The 17,056-nt window shown below is 42.9% G+C and overlaps 1 protein-coding gene across 2 annotated transcripts; it reads left to right on the top strand.

The window, feature by feature from the left end:
* The first annotated feature begins 3,496 nt into the window (after positions 1-3,496).
* Positions 3,497-12,976, top strand: LOC110496725 (neurensin-1). Of its 2 annotated transcripts, none has more exons than XM_021572763.3 (4): positions 3,497-3,812; positions 9,089-9,168; positions 9,256-9,417; positions 9,868-12,379. In XM_021572763.3, the coding sequence occupies exons 2-4, from the start codon at positions 9,103-9,105 to the stop codon at positions 10,291-10,293; spliced, it is 654 nt and encodes a 217-aa protein (XP_021428438.3). In that variant the 5' UTR covers positions 3,497-3,812; positions 9,089-9,102; the 3' UTR covers positions 10,294-12,379. The 2 variants fall into 2 exon arrangements, with proteins under 2 accessions (XP_021428438.3, XP_021428437.3); XM_021572762.3 differs by lacking the exon at positions 3,497-3,812 and adding an exon at positions 3,967-4,085 and having other exon boundaries at positions 9,868-12,976.
* Positions 12,977-17,056: the final 4,080 nt, after the last annotated feature.

The raw sequence follows: 17,056 nt of genomic DNA, 5'->3' as shown, positions 1-17,056 counted from the left end.
AATAAACAAGGTCCAAAGAACAGGAAAAACAGGACTAACACAGTAGCCTCAAACCACCTGTACAACAGAACCTAAAAACGCAACCCAGAACTGAACGACAGCAAACGAAACAACCCCACACAAAACCGAGAAGAAATGGCGAGATTTAAATACCCCCACTAATTATCCAAAATAGAACACAGGTGACACATAAGACAGACACAACCAAATGAAAGGAAAAAAGGATCGGTGGAAGCTATTAGACCGGCGCCGACGAGCGCCGAGCACCGCCTGAACAGGGAGAGGAGCCACCTTCGGTGGAAGCTATTAGACCGGCGCCGACGAGCGCCGAGCACCGCCTGAACAGGGAGAGGAGCCACCTTCGGTGGAAGCTATTAGACTGGCGACGCCGAGCACCGCCTGAACAGGGACAGGAGACACCTTCAGTGGAAGCTATTAGACTGGCGACAACGAGCGGCGCCTGAACAGGGAGAGGAGCCACCTTCGGTGGAAGCTATTAGACTGGCGACGACAGGCGCCGAGCACCGCCTGAACATGGAGAGGAGCCACCTTCGGCGGAAGTCGTGACATAAATATCCTCTGTGTAAAACACCAAATAATGCCTGCAGAGTAGAATTAGGCCGAGACCCGCTAATGATCAAAATCCAGAAAAGAGACGTTAAATTCTACAACCACCTAAAAGGAAACAATTCCCAAACCTTCCATAACAAAGCCATCACCTACAGAGAAATTAAACTGGAGAAGAGTCCCCTAAGAAAGCTGGTCCTGGGGCTCTGTTCACAATCACAAACACACCCCACAGAGCCCCAGGACAGCAACACAATTAGACCCAACCAAATCACGAAAAAACAAAAAGATAATTACTTGACACATTGGAAAGAATTTACAAAAACCTAGAATGCTATTTGGCCCTAAACAGAGAGTACACATTGGCAGAATACCTGATCACTGTGACTGACCCAAACTTAAGGAAAGCTTTGACTATGTACAGACTCAGTGAGCATAGCCTTGCTATTGAGAAAGGTCACCGTAGGCAGACATGGCTCTCAAGAGAAGACAGGCTATGTGCTCACTGCCCACAAAATGAGGTGGAAACTGAGCTGCACTTTCTAACCTCCTGCCAAATGTATGACCATATTAGAGATGCATATTTCCTTCAGATTACACAGATCTACCAAGAATTCGAAAAACAAATCCAATTTTGATAAACTCCCATATCTACTGGGTGAAATTCCACAGTGTGACATCACAGCAGCAAGATTTGTGACCTGTTGCCACGAGAAAAGCGCAACCAGTGAAGAACAAACACCATTGTAAATACAGCCTATGTGTACTTTAACTATTTGCACATCGTTACAACACTGTATATATAGACGTGGTATGACATTGGAAATGTTGTTTACTTTTGGAACTTTTGTGAGTTTAATGTTTACTGTTAATCTGCTATTTTATTATTATCTATTTCACTTGCTTTGGCAATGTTTCCCATGCCAATAAAGCCCTTAAATTGAATTTAAATTGATTTGAGAGAGAGAGAGTGAGGAGAGAGTGCAGGGGGGAGAAGAGAAAGAGAGAGAAACTGTAATGATAGTGGTTCTGCCTCGGTAGCTTCTTCCTTCCATAATGACGTAATGGATTAACTCTGCAGTCCCCACACAGAGCCTCAGTGGTTGGCCTGTCTGTGTGGGGTGATTGGTGACAGCCACGGTCTGTAGAAAATACACACCCAGAGCAGCAGGCCATAATATGGTCATATAACAGGAGACTTTATCCAGAGTGTTGAGAGAGAGAGAGAGAGATGTGAGGGAGAGAGAGAGGGAGATGTGAGGGAGAGAGAGAGGGAGAGAGAGAGAGAGGGAGAGATGTGAGGGAGAGAGAGAGGGAGATGTGAGGGAGAGAGAGAGGGAGAGAGAGAGAGAGGGAGAGATGTGAGGGAGAGAGAGAGAGAGAGAGATGTGAGGGAGAGAGAGAGAGAGAGAGAGATGTGAGGGAGAGAGAGAGAGAGAGAGATATGTGAGGGAGAGAGAGAGAGAGATGTGAGGGAGATGTGTTGCGTCCCCTTGGTGACATACTCACTGACAATGTTCATTACTAAAATCAATACTAGGAGTACACTGTGTTCCCTCTGTAAATATCCTACTATCTGATAGGAGTACACTGTGTTCCCTCTGTAAATATCCTACTATCTGATATAGGTACACTGTGTTCCCTCTGTAAATATCCTACTATCTGATATGGGTACACTGTGTTCCCTCTGTAAATATCCTACTATCTGATATGGGTACACTGTGTTCCCTCTGTAAATATCCTACTATCTGATATGGGTACACTGTGTTCCCTCTGTAAATATCCTACTATCTGATATGGGTACACTGTGTTCCCTCTGTAAAGATCCTACTATCTGATATGGGTACACTGTGTTCCCTCTGTAAATATCCTACTATCTGATATGGGTACACTGTGTTCCCTCTGTAAATATCCTACTATCTGATATGGGTACACTGTGTTCCCTCTGTAAATATCCTACTATCTGATATGGGTACACTGTGTTCCCTCTGTAAATATCCTACTATCTGATATGGGTACACTGTGTTCCCTCTGTAAATATCCTACTATCTGATATGGGTACACTGTGTTCCCTCTGTAAATATCCTACTATCTGATATGGGTACACTGTGTTCACTACCAGTGGGATCAGATGGTCTTGAGTCACAACGATCACACGATTTTAAAGGTGCTTCACATAGGATTTTTTATTCTACACTGTTTCTCAATTTCAGTTTACGCGAGAAAACAACTTTAGATTTTAGTCCATCAGCTTCAAAGCTGTAAAAACAATATTTGTTGTTACTGAAAAGATGTTTCACAGCAATTTAGATGGTACAATGGTTTCACTACACTATTCAGTGCTCGTTTTCTCACAAAAAAAGCTGAAATTGAACACGCCCACAAAGTCAGAACAGCTTTCTCAGTTCGACAACAGGTGTCGCTCAGGCAGGGGAAATCAATAGGCGAGCATCACAGCCAATCACAACACTGTGAGTGAAACACTCATCATTCCACTATTAGAGGCAGATAGATATATTAGCGAAAATAATCCTATGTGTAGCACCTTGAAAACTCATTAGTACAGTTGTGATTGAGACCAATAATCAACTGAATAAACAGTTAGATAAAGAAATAAACAAAAATGTGTTTGACTTGGCATGACAATGAAGAGTTGAATTTGTTGAATGCAGAAACAATCCGGTAACCAAGATTCCCTTATTCTCCTTTTATTTCGTTTCCCTAAAGGAGGGTCTATATCCCAACCGGCACCCTATTCCGTAGTGCACTACGTAGGGAATATACTGTCATTTGGGAAGCAAAGGTGATGTTTTGTTGTTGTTTTCCTGCGGGACGTGTTGTGTCACTGGTTTAGGATATTACATACCGTATGAATTATACATGGCCAGGACCAAATTAAATATGTACATAACCCACATAATCAGGATGTGACTCGGTGTGCGTGAGAGAGTTTGTGTTCGACTTCACTCCCCATCACATCTTATTACCCATTGCATAGGATGTGTTGAATTACAGAACTGAATAGCCGACGGAAACGAATGTGTAGAAACCTGCCCCTCCAAAATAGTACGTTATTCACTCTGTGGTCAGTAGACTTGTCTCGACACTTGACGGTTTGGAGTTGGATATTCGATACAGCCTGTGGAACTCAACTCCCCTTTGTAATTTGATTTCCACGAAACCATCACTGCCCAACTCCATGTGCTACAGGCACGGTCACTGAAAGGCACTGCCGGAGTGTCGAGGTAAGTTTTAGGAGGAGATCTCATTATTGAAAATCTAGGCTATTGAAGGAAACAGATCAATTGAAGAAATAGGCAGCGTGTAGCCATGGTTGTTGGTAACTAGTGACAACCGGGTTCCTCTGATAACAAATGTGTTGGAGCTGTGCACCTGCGCACAGGCTCTTTATTGCAAATTGAGTGTTGATGTCAAGTGTAGATTCACTGGTTCTGAGAGCTCGTTCTGCAATGGGACTCGAGTAAGACCGTGGCGCGGAAGCGAGCACTCCGGACAAGGTAAGATTAGAAAATGAGCCTAAACAGCCTCTAATGAAGAGGCTCACGTTCATGCTAATAAAATACATGTTTTGCAAAGAGTTTCTCTGGAGTTGTGAAAACGGCATTTTGTAGCACGTAATTGGACAATGAGGATTGGGGGAAAGAGTTGAGACACTACATTATCTTCTGTCTACCTACATTATCTTCTGTCTACCCACATTATCTTCTGTCTACCTACATTATCTTCTATCTACCTACATTATCTTCTGTCTACCTACATTATCTTCTGTCTACCTACATTATCTTCTGTCTACCGCTGTGGGGAAACAATGTGGAAAAAAGAAGCTGAGGAATTAGCTGAGGAGAACCAGTCGGGCATCTAAATGTGATACATTTAATATGTTGTGTCGCACGTCTCTCACTATTCTTGACACATCATGCACCTCAGTTCAGTGATAATAATAGATAAGCTAGTTATTTGACAGTGTTGCACACAGCGCATCTTGTCAAGTGTTATGAGTAAGTCTCTAGTGTAGCCATTTCTGTTCTCACTAAAGCTATTCAAGTAACAAGACAATAGCTCCTTATAGACGCAGTGTGTGTGTGTGTGTGTGTGTGTGCGTGTGAGTGACTCATCCGTGGGTGGCTATCAACCCCTGGGCCTTGGCGTCATGGCATCATCCTACACAGACAGAGCTCTATCCTTCTAACGTTGCTTGATGAAACTGAGGCGAAGGAGACACCCAGGGAATACTGAAGCAACAGGGCCCCGTTTCACAAAACACTTCTAATGCAAAAACTTAGGAAGCTTCTTTAAGAAAAACAATAAGAAGTTCATAAGATAATTAGTAGGTGCAACTCCCCAACAATATGATTAAGATTTCATGTTTTTCTTATGAACTTTTGAAATATCTTTCCTGCAGTAAAATGACCAAAACTCACTCTAGTGGCCTCATGGGTGGAATATTTTTAATATTTTTAATACTTTTATAATGAATAAATGTTATTAAAAGAAAACTGCCAAAACTCTGGTGTTTCTATGTCAAACAGTTTTATTATAAACTCAAAAACAAAAAAAGAAACGTCCTCACTGTCAACTGGGTTTTATTTTCAGCAAACTGAACATGTGTAAATATTTGTATGAACATAAGATTCACCAACTGAGACATAAACTGAACAAGTTCCACAGACATGTGACTAACAGAAATGGAATAATGTGTCCCTGAACAAAGGGGAGGGTCAAAATCAAAAGTAACAGTCAGTATCTGGTGTGGCCACCAGCTGCATTAAGTACTGCAGTGCATCTCCTCCTCATGGACTGCACCAGATTTGCCAGTTTTTGTTGTGAGATGTTACCCCAGTCTTCCACCAAGGCACCTGCAAGTTCCTGGACATTTCTGGGGGGAATGGCCCAAGCCCTCACCCTCCGATCCAACAGGTTCCAGATGTGCTCAATGGGATTGAGATCCAGGCTCTTCGCTGGCCATGGCAGAGCACTGACATTCCTGTCTTGCAGGAAATCACTCCAGAACGAGCAATATAGCAGGTGGCATTGTCATGCTGGAGGGTCATGTAAGGATGAGCCTGCAAGAAGGGTACTACATGAGGGAGGAGGATGTCTTCCCTGTAACGCACAGCATTGAGATTGCCTGAAATGACAACAAGCTCAGTCCGATGATGCTGTGACACACCACCCCAGACCATGACGGACCCTCCTCCTCCAAATCGATCCCGCTCCAGAGTACGGGCCTCGGTGTAACGCTCATTCCTTCGACGATAAACCCGAATCCGAACATCACCCCTGGTGAGACAAAACCGCGACCCATCAGTGAAGAGCACTTTTTGCCAGTCCTGTCTGGTCCAGCGGCGATGGGTTTGTGCCCATAGGCGACGTTGTTGCCGGTGATGTCTGGTGAGGACCCGCTTTACAACAGGCCTACAAGCCCTCAGTCCAGCCTCTCTCAGCTTATTGCGGACAGTCTGAGCACTGATGGAGAGATTGTGCGTTCCTGGTGTAACTCCGGCAGATGTTGTTGCCATCCTGTACCTGTCCCGCAGGTGTGATGTTCGGATGTACCGATCCTGTGCAGGTGTTGTTACACATGGTCTGCCACTGCGAGGACGATCAGCTGTCAGTTCTGTCTCCCTGTAGCGCTGTCTTAGGCGTCTCACTGTACGGACATTGCAATGTATGACCCTGGCCACATCTGCAATCCTCATGTCTCCTTGCAGCATGCCTAAGGCACATTCATGCAGATGAGCAGGGACCCTGGGAATCTTTGTTTTAGTTTTTTTCAGAGTCAGTAGAAAGGCCTCTTTAGTGTCCTAAGTTTTCATAACTGTGACCTTAATTGCCTACCGTCTGTAAGCTGTTAGTGTCTTAACGACCGTTCCACAGGTGCATGTTCATTATTTGTTTATGGTTCATTGAACAAGCATGGGAAACAGTGTTTAAACCCTTTACAATGATGATCTGTGAAGTTATTGGGATTTTTACTAATTATGTTTGAAAGACAGGGTCCTGAAAAAGGGATGTTTCTTTTTTTGCTGAGTTTATTTCAGTCTCCTTTGATGTATAGTACCAGTCAAAAGTTTGGACACACCTACTCATTCTAGGGTTTTCCTTTATTTTTACTCTTTTCTACATTGTAGAATAATAGTGAAGACATCAAAACTATGAAATAACACATATGGAATCATGTAGTAACCAACATTTTTAAACAAATCAAAATATATTTGAGATTCTTCAAAGTAGCCACCCTTTGCCTTGATGAGTGCCAAGTGTTTGCAAAGCTTTTTCTCAACCAGCTTCATGAGGTAGTCACCTGGAATGATTTTCCAACAGTCTTGAAGGAGTTACCACATATGCTGTGCACTTGTTGGCTGCTTTTCCTTCACTCTGCAGTCCAACTCATCCCAAACCATCTCAATTGGTTTGACATTAGCTTCCGTTTCCGTAACAGACATTTGCTTCCGTTTCTACACCCCAGATCACAAGCAAACACAGTTGACTTTCATAGCAGCCACATACAAACAGCATGGTCACTTTGCTCGTTAATTTCTTCTCATATCTATGTGCTCTCCTCCTCTCACCTTTTCCCTTCACTTGTGGGCTTCAGTGCACAACACATCAGCAGTCTGTGACCAGCCAAAATAACCTTTCCAAGACAAACCTTCATATCATAACCACTAACCGCTACACACAGCCTACATCGTTGTCACCATATTAATTAACGTCATAGTCAACATAGCTACTAGAACTAATGCGTTAGTAAACAGCAGTTTAGCAGTTACATCGTTGGGCCTCGGTGGCAAGAAATTAATAAAACCAAAAGCTTACTTGGAAGCGTTCCAGTGTTGGATAGCCATAGCCAGCTAGCTAACATAGCATCCCTCTCTGTTGGATAGCCATAGCCAGCTAGCTAACATAGCATCCCTCTCTGTTGGATAGCCATAGCCCGCTAGCTTACATAGCATCCCTCTCTGTTGGATAGCCATAGCCAGCTAGCTAACATAGCATCCCTCTCTGTTGGATAGCCATAGCCCGCTAGCTAACATAGCATCCCTCTCTGTTGGATAGCCATAGCCAGCTAGCTAACATAGCATCCCTCTCTGTTGGATAGCCATAGCCCGCTAGCTAACATAGCATCCCTCTCTGTTTGACCCAGGTGTTTGAGTAGGCTGCATTCGCTAGCTAATTAAGTGAAAGCGAATGTTTTTTTTTTAAATACAACAAAATATAGCTAACTCTCTCTCAATTCAATTCAAGGGGCTTTATTTTTTCTTCTCTCTCTCTCTCTCTCTTGCTTCTCCATTTTGGAAGAATTTAATTTGGTCAACTATTGTCTTTCTCTTTCTTTAAGTCAACTACTCCCCACATTTTGTGCACTGCAGTGCTAGCTAGCTGTAGCTTGTGCTTTCAGTACTAGATTCATTCTCTGTTCCTTTGATTGGGTGCACAACATGTCAGTTCATGCTGCAAGAGCTCTGATAGGTTGGAGGACGTCCCCCGGAAGTTGTCATTATTTGCTGTTTAAGTCTATGGAGAACCATGAGCCTCCTAGGTTTTGTATTGAAGTCAATGTACCCAGAGGAGGACGGAAGCTATCTGTCCTCCGGCTACACCGTGGTGCTACCCTACAGAGTGCGGCTGAGGCTACTGTAGACCTTCATTGCGTAACAGTGTGTTTTAATCAATTATTTGGTGACGTGAATATATTTAGTATAGTTTTATCTAAAAATGATAACTTTCACTATTTTTCTGAAATTCACTGAGGAGGATGGTTCTCCCCTTCTTCCTCTGAGGAGGCTTCACTGGTAGTCTACAGTCTAAAGTCTTCTACAGACACCTTAATGCATACTTTATCATTATATTATGTGAGCTAAACATAAATAAATAAATTGTTTTTAAAAATCCTTAAAGTATATATTTTTTTGATTACTAATGTTACTGTTCCCACTATGATAAAAAATATTATACTTAACTATGTGTAATTTTGTCTTTGATACAATGATTTGAAATACTGTAGAATTTCATTCATTCCTATGGAGGACTTCTTCTACTGGGGAGAGCCAATATGGCCGACCAGTGGCTTCAAAGCCTCTCAATGGCCAATACATAGCATCAGCAATCTCGGGTTTATATATTATTGTATTTTACAGTCTAAAGCAGGAGACGAGACAGTTTGATGTACGTCTGTAGGCCTTGGAAACAGTTAGGGAAAGTCAACCACAATTGAGAGTGTGTGTGTCCTCATGTCTCTGTGTGTGTGTGTGTGTGTGTGTGTGTGTGTGTGTGTGTGTGTGTGTGTGTGTGTGTGTGTGTGTGTGTGTGTGTGTGTGTGTGTGTGTGTGTGTGTGTGTGTGTGCTCATGTCTCTGTGTGTGTGTGTGTGTGTGTGTGTGTGTGTGTGTGTGTGTGTGTGTGTGTGTGTGTGTGTGTGTGTGTGTGTATGTGCGTGTGTGTGTGTGTACGTGTGTGTGTGTGTGTGTGTGTGTGTGCGTGCCTGTGTGTCTCTCCAGGTGTATGAGGTGTGATGGCGTCGTGCTCTGAGGCCTGTAACTCAGGGTCTGGATGTGGGGCAGGGTCCTCAGGCTGTGAGGTGAGATCTTACTAATCTGCTTTCTTAGTTTGAACATTTATACACTGGTATTTATTATTTGGTTCCCTCTATGGTTCCCTCCCACAGGTAGGTTCTAGCTGTGCCTGTCTGCAGTTTGGGGTGCGTTCCTACCTGCACCATTTCTATGAGGGGTGCAGCACTGCATCAGGGTGGGAGAGAGACCCTGAGGGAGTGGGGGACGTCCAGACCTTGAGATCGCCCCTGAGGTGGAGCTCAGCACTCTGGAAGGTAGACAACTAATGCACTGTCAATGACTGACCTTATCTCTCTCTCTCTCTCTCTCTCTCTCTCTCTCTCTCTCTCTGTCTGTCTGTCTGTCTGTCTGTCTGTCTGTCTGTCTGTCTGTCTGTCTGTCTGTCTGTCTGTCTGTCTGTCTGTCTGTCTGTCTGTCTGTCTGTCTGTCTGTCTGTCTGTCTCTCTGTCTCTCTGTCTCTCTGTCTCTCTGTCTCTCTCTCTGTCTCTCTCTGTCTCTACCCTCTGTCTCTACCCTCTTTCTCTACCATCTTTCTCTACCCTCTGTCTCTACCCTCTTTCTCTACCTCATCTGGTCACTCTCTGTTTCCCTATCTTCCTTTCCGGTCCCTTCGTAACTCACTCACTTTTATCTCTCTCTCTCTCTACTCCCCCTCTCTCTCTACTCCCCCTCTCTCTCTCTCTCTCTCTCCCTCTCTCTCTCAGGTCTCTCTGGCCCTTGGTCTCCTGATGGTGACCTCTGGTCTGGTCAGTCTGTCCGTGGGTTACTCCGGCCCCACCAGGATCGAGTCCTTCGGGGAGGGGGACCTCCTCTTCATAGACACCCAGGCTGTCAGTTTTAACAGGGGTCTGCATCACTGCGTGGCGGCCGGGATCGGTCTCACCTGCCTGGGAACGGGTCTGACCGTGGCGGGCCTCCTTTTCTGGTTCTTCTCCAGGAGCCGATTGAAAGAGAGGCTATATCGGAGAGAGAGAGAGAAGAAGGGAGGGATAGAGGGGGGGGCACAGGGAGGAGGACAGGGGGAGATGGGGACGGCTGTTATCAAGGCCCCTGGAGCAGGGGAGGGGAAGGTGCCCGCCACCCTGACCAAAGTGGAAACGGTCCAGCCATCAGGAAGAGAATCCCCATAGGTTTTAAAAGGTCTTTATGTGGTGCACATGTGTCCTCTTTTAAAATGAGCTGAATTTAGTCAAATCGCATATGTTGAAAAGTCTATAAGCTATTTGAATAACGGTCACATATGTTGAAAAGTCTATAAGCTATTTGAATGGTGGTCTTGATAAGGAGTGATTTGGTACAACTCTCATACATTTGTTCTTTGAATTTACGCGTCAATGATTTTTGCATCGTGTTCCACCTCACTGTTGTAAAATATAAGAAATTGACTTTTCTCATGTCATTTTATAACAATTTGGGAGACCAATTTTACTCAATTCAACAGCACTTTTTCTCCTAAGATGAATTGTGTGTTGGGTAAAGCAATCCGTGTGGAATTGAATACATACAATGCATACATGAATATACTGTATATATATATGTATACAGTGGGGCAAAAAAGTATTTAGTCAGCCACCAATTGAGCAAGTTCTCCCACTTAAAAAGATGAGAGAGGCCTGTAATTTTCATCATAGGTACACTTCAACTATGACAGGCAAAATGAGAGAAAAAAAATCCAGAAAATCACATTGAAGGATTTTTATGAATTTATTTGCAAATTTTGGTGGAAAATAAGTATTTGGTCAATAACAAAAGTTTATCTCAATACTTTGTTATATACCCTTTGTTGGCAACGACAGAGGTCAAACATTTTCTGTAAGTCTTCACAAGGTTTTCACACACTGTTGATGGTATTTTGGCCCATTCCTCCATGCAGATCTCCTCTAGAGCAGTGATGTTTTGGGGCTGTTGCTGGGCAACATGGACTTTCAACTCCCTCCAAAGATTTTCTATGGGGTTGAGATCTGGAGACTGGCTAGGCCACTCCAGGACCCTGAAATGCTTCTTACGAAGCCACTCCTTCGTTGCCAGGGCGGTGTGTTTGGGATCATTGTCATGCTGAAAGACCCAGCCACGTTTCATCTTCAATGCCCTTGCTGATGGAAGGAGGTTTTCACTCAAAATCTCACGATACATGGCCCCATTCATTCTTTCCTTTACACGGATCAGTCGTCCTGGTCCCTTTGCAGAAAAACAGCCCCAAAGCATTATCTTTTTAAGTGGGAGAACTTGCACAATTGGTGGCTGACTAAATACTTTTTTGCCCCACTGTATATATATATATATATATATATACTGTATTATCACACGATTTACAGTGGGTGTGTTTACTCACATGTGTAAACACACCGGCCTCATTGAGCATTACACCCATTACCTGTACTCCTGTACTCACGCACCGAACCAACAACCTTCTCTCTAATTGGTCAATTTATTCCAAGCTCTTATTGGCCATCAATGCATGTCCATGTCCATCAATGCACTGACGTGAACGCATGAACAGGTAGAAGCAATGTAGGGGAAAGCATACTGGGGACTTGCTTACACTTGTCCAATTCTTTATCGATGTAGTGTAGATGAAGGGAAGGAGAGGAGGAAAGAAAACAGCTGAAGACCATTGAGATACAGCCTGTGTGAAGTGTCTTAAGTTCAACTGTCGTGAGGAACCTTGTTAACATTTCAAACGATCATGATGTTGAGTGAAGTGAATAGGTGTAGTATAGTATACCTGTATAGTATAGCTGCATAGTATACATGTATGGTATATACCTGTATAGTATATACCTGCATAGTATATACCTGTATAGTATAGCTGCCTAGTATACATGTATGGTATATACCTGTATAGTATACCTGCATAGTATATACCTGTATAGTATAGCTGCATAGTATACATGTATGGTATATACCTGTATAGTATACCTGCATAGTATATACCTGTATAGTATATACATGCATAGTATATACCTGTATAGTATATACCTGTATAGTATACCTGTATAGTATACCTGTATCATATATACCTGCATAGTACATACCTGTATAGTATACCTGTATAGTATATACCTGCATATTATACCTGCATAGTACATACCTGTATAGTATATACCTGTATAGTATACCTGTATGGTATATACCTGTATTGTATATACCTACATAGTATATACCTGTATAGTATACCTGTATGGTATATACCTGTATAGTATATACATGCATAGTATATACCTGTATATTATACATGTATGCTATATACCTGCATAGTATACATGTATGGTCATGATGTTGAGTGAAGTGAATAGGTGTAGTATAGTATACCTGTATAGTATAGCTGCCTAGTATACATGTATGGTATATACCTGTATAGTATACCTGTATAGTATATACCTGTATAGTATATACATGCATAGTATATACCTGTATAGTATACCTGTATAGTAGACCTGTATGGTATATACCTGCATAGTATATTCCTGTATAGTATACCTGTATGGTATATACCTGTATAGTATACCTGTATGGTATATACCTGTATAGTATACATGTAGAGTGTACCTGTATAGTATACCTGCATAGTATATACCTATATAGTATACCTGTATGGTATATACCTGTATGGTATACCTGTATAGTATATACCTGTATAGTATATACCTGAATAGTATATACCTGTATAGTATATACCTGTATAGTATATACCTGTATAGTATATACCTGTATGGTATACCTGTATAGTATACCTGTATAGTATATACCTGTGTGGTATACTATAGTATATACCTGTATAGTATACCTGTATAGTATATACCTGTGTGGTATACTATAGTATATACCTGTATAGTATACCTGTATAGTATATACCTGTGTGGTGTACCTGTATAGTATATACCTGTATAGTATATACCTGTATAGTTTATACCTGTATGGTATACCTGTATAGTTTATACCTGTATGGTATACCTGTATAGTATATACCTGTGTGGTATACCTGTATAGTATATACCTGTGTGGTATACCTTTATGTGAGAATTGGAGTGGAGCAAACGGTTGTCTGCTGAATAAACCCCTGATCTGCAAACTCTACCTGGAGTTGAATTACTGATGTTCTACTGACTACTGACTCAGGTCTCGACGTTTAACACTTGTCCGGGACAAGTAAAAAACATTTAGGATAAGACTGTATATCGCAATGTCAAACACTTTCTGATATCAGAATCGGATCAGAGATGCCAACAGTGGAATAATCCATAAATAACGCAGGCTACACGTCAAGGTGTAGGAAATATGCGGTTTGGCTACAGCCTTGTGTCCAAACCAATGCTGACATGAGGGAGACGCCGGGAAATGTAGCATAACTTGAAATGAATCTTTGAATTACATACAGTACCAGTCGAAAGTTTGGACACGCTTAATCATTCCATGGTTTATTTTAATTTTCCTATAATAGTGGAGACATCAGAACAATGAAATAACACATATGGAATCATGTAGCAACCAACCAAAAACCAAAAGCAACCAAAAGTGTTAAACAAATCAAAATATATAGTTAAATTCCACAAATGAAAAGGTAATTTGTGATATTTCTTTCCTTCTTAATGCGTTTGAGCCAATCAGTTGTGTTGTGACAAGGTAGGGGTGGTATACAGAAGATAGCCCTGTTTGGTGAAAGACCAAGTCCATATTTATGGCAAGAACAGCTCAAATAAGCAAAGAGAAACTACAGTCCATCATTACTTGAAGACATGATCAGTCAATCTGGAAAATGTCCTTCTTTCTCATGGCACAAACTATCAAGGCACAAGGCGAGACCTAGATGCAGACACAGAAGGCAGATGGTTGGAGTTTTACAATGTTTATTAATCCAAAAAGGGGCAGGCAAGAGAATGGTCGTGGACAGGTGAAAGGTCAAAACCAGTTCAGAGTCCAATAGGTACCGAAGGGCAGGCAGATTCAAGGTCAGGGCAGGCAGATTCAAGGTCAGGGCAGGCAGGATGAACAGGCAGGCAGATTCAAGGTCAGGGCAGGCAGGATGAACAGGCAGGCAGGATGAAGAGGCAGGCAGGATGAACAGGCAGGCAGGATGAACAGGCAGGCAGATTCAAGGTCAGGGCAGGCAGGATGAACAGACAGGCAGATTCAAGGTCAGGGCAGGCAGGATGAACAGGCAGGAGGGAAAGTAGTCCAGTGTCAGGCAGGGGTCAAAACCAGTTCAGAGTCCAGGAGGTACCGAAGGGCAGGCAGAATCAAGGTCAGGGCAGGCAGGATGAACAGGCAGGAGGGAAAGTAGTCCAGTGTCAGACAGGGGTCAAAACCAGTTCAGAGTCCAGGAGGTACCGAAGGGCAGGCAGAATCAAGGTCAGGGCAGGCAGGATGAACAGGCAGGCAGGATGATCAGGCAGGCAGGATGAACAGGCAGGCAGGATGATCAGGCAGGCAGGATGATCAGGCAGGCAGGATGATCAGGCAGGCAGGATGAACAGGCAGGCAGGATGAACAGGCAGGAGGGAAAGTAGTCCAGAGTCAGGCAGGATGATCAGGCAGGAGGGAAAGTAGTCCAGAGTCAGGCAGGAGGGCAAGTAGTCCAGTGTCAGGCAGGGGTCAAAACCAGGAAGACGATCAATAGAAAAGGAGTACGGGGGAAAACACGCTGGTTGACTAAACATACAGGACAAACTGGCACAGAGACAGGAAACACAGGGATAAATACACTGGCACAGAGAGACAGGAAACACAGGGATAAATACACTGGTACAGAGAGACAGGAAACACAGGGATAACTACACTGGCACAGAGAGACAGGAAACACAGGGATAAATACACTGGTACAGAGAGACAGGAAACACAGGGCTAAATAAACTGGCACAGAGAGACAGGAAACACAGGGATAAATACACTGGGACAGAGAGACAGGAAACACAGGGATAAATACACTGGCACAGAGAGACAGGAAACACAGGGCTAAATAAACTGGCACAGAGAGACAGGAAACACAGGGATAAATACACTGGGACAGAGAGACAGGAAACACAGGGATAAATACACCGGCACAGAGAGACAGGAAACACAGGGATAAATACACTGGCACAGAGAGACAGGAAACACAGGGATAAATACACTGGCACAGAGAGACAGGAAACACAGGGATAAATAAACTGGCACAGAGAGACAGGAAACACAGGGATAAATACACTGGGACAGAGAGACAGGAAACACAGGGATAAATACACTGGCACAGAGAGACAGGAAACACAGGGCTAAATAAACTGGCACAGAGAGACAGGAAACACAGGGATAAATACACTGGCACAGAGAGACAGGAAACACAGGGATAAATACACCGGCACAGAGAGACAGGAAACACAGGGATAAATACACTGGCACAGAGAGACAGGAAACACAGGGATAAATACACTGGCACAGAGAGACAGGAAACACAGGGTTAAATAAACTGTCACAGAGAGACAGGAAACACAGGGATAACTACACTGGTACAGAGAGACAGGAAACACAGGGATAAATACACTGGCACATAGTAGAACATGGTCCTCTGTAGTTAGTAGAACATGGTCCTCTGTAGTTCAGTTAGTAGAACATGGTCCCCTGTAGTTAAGTTAGTAGAACATGGTCCTCTGTAGTTCAGTTAGTAGAACATGGTCCTCTGTAGTTCAGTTAGTAGAACATGGTTCTCTGTAGTTCAGTTAGTAGAACATGGTCCTCTGTAGTTAAATTAGTAGAACATGGTCCTCTGTAGTTCAGTTAGTAGAACATGGTCCTCTGTATTTCAGTTAGTAGAACATGGTCCTCTGTAGTTAGTAGAACATGGTTCTCTGTAGTTCAGTTAGTAGAACATGGTCCTCTGTATTTCAGTTAGTAGAACATGGTCCTCTGTAGTTAGTAGAACATGGTTCTCTGTAGTTCAGTTAGTAGAACATGGTCCTCTGTAGTTAGAAGAACATGGTCCTCTGTAGTTCAGTTAGTAGAACATGGTCCTCTGTAGTTCAGTTAGTAGAACATGGTCCTCTGTAGTTAGTAGAACATGGTTCTCTGTAGTTCAGTTAGTAGAACATGGTCCTCTGTAGTTAGTAGAACATGGTCCTCTGTAGCTAGTAGAATATGGTCCTCTGTAGTTCAGTTAGTAGAATATGGTCCTCTGTAGTTAAATTAGTAGAACATGGTCCTCTGTAGTTCAATTAGTAGAATATGGTCCTCTGTAGTTCAATTAGTAGAACATGGTCCTCTGTAGTTCAGTTAGTAGAACATGGCCCTCTATAGTTCAGTTAGTAGAACATGGTCCTCTGTATTTCAGTCAGTAGAACATGGTCCTCTGTAATTCAGTTAGTAGAACATGGTTCTCTGTAGTTCAGTTAGTAGAACATGGTCCTCTGTAGTTAAATTAGTAGAACATGGTCCTCTGTAGTTCAGTTAGTAGAACATGGTTCTCTGTAGTTCAGTCAGTAGAACATGGTCCTCTTTAGTTAAATTAGTAGAACATGGTCCTCTGTAGTTCAGTTAGTAGAACATGGTCCTCTGTAGTTCAGTTAGTAGAACATGGTCCTCTGTAGTTAGTAGAACATGGTTCTCTGTAGTTCAGTTAGTAGAACATGGTCCTCTGTAGTTAGTAGAACATGGTTCTCTGTAGTTCAGTTAGTAGAACATGGTCCTCTGTAGTTAGTAGAACATGGTCCTCTGTAGTTAGTAGAATATGGTCCTCTGTAGTTCAGCTAGTAGAACATGGTCCTCTGTAGTTCAGTTAGTAGAACATGGTCCTCTGTAGTTAAATTAGTAGAACATGGTCCTCTGTAGTTTAGTTAGTAGAACATGGTTCTCTGTAGTTCAGTCAGTAGAACATGGTCCTCTGTAGTTAAATTAGTAGAACATGGTCCTCTGTAGTTCAGTTAG

Source organism: Oncorhynchus mykiss, chromosome 18, assembly GCF_057628025.1.
Source record: "Oncorhynchus mykiss isolate SJ-2025 chromosome 18, ASM5762802v1, whole genome shotgun sequence".
Taxonomy (NCBI): domain Eukaryota; kingdom Metazoa; phylum Chordata; class Actinopteri; order Salmoniformes; family Salmonidae; genus Oncorhynchus; species Oncorhynchus mykiss.
This window is presented reverse-complemented; position numbering and strand designations above follow the sequence as displayed.

Bases quoted from the DNA above. Each gene is read 5' to 3' on its own strand.
- LOC110496725 (XM_021572762.3), top strand. From the start codon at position 9,103: ATGGCGTCGTGCTCTGAGGCCTGTAACTCAGGGTCTGGATGTGGGGCA. The intron at 9,169-9,255 runs GTGAGATCTTAC...TCCCTCCCACAG, and splicing joins CAGGGTCCTCAGGCTGTGAG to GTAGGTTCTAGCTGTGCCTG. The intron at 9,418-9,867 runs GTAGACAACTAA...TCTCTCTCTCAG, and splicing joins GGAGCTCAGCACTCTGGAAG to GTCTCTCTGGCCCTTGGTCT.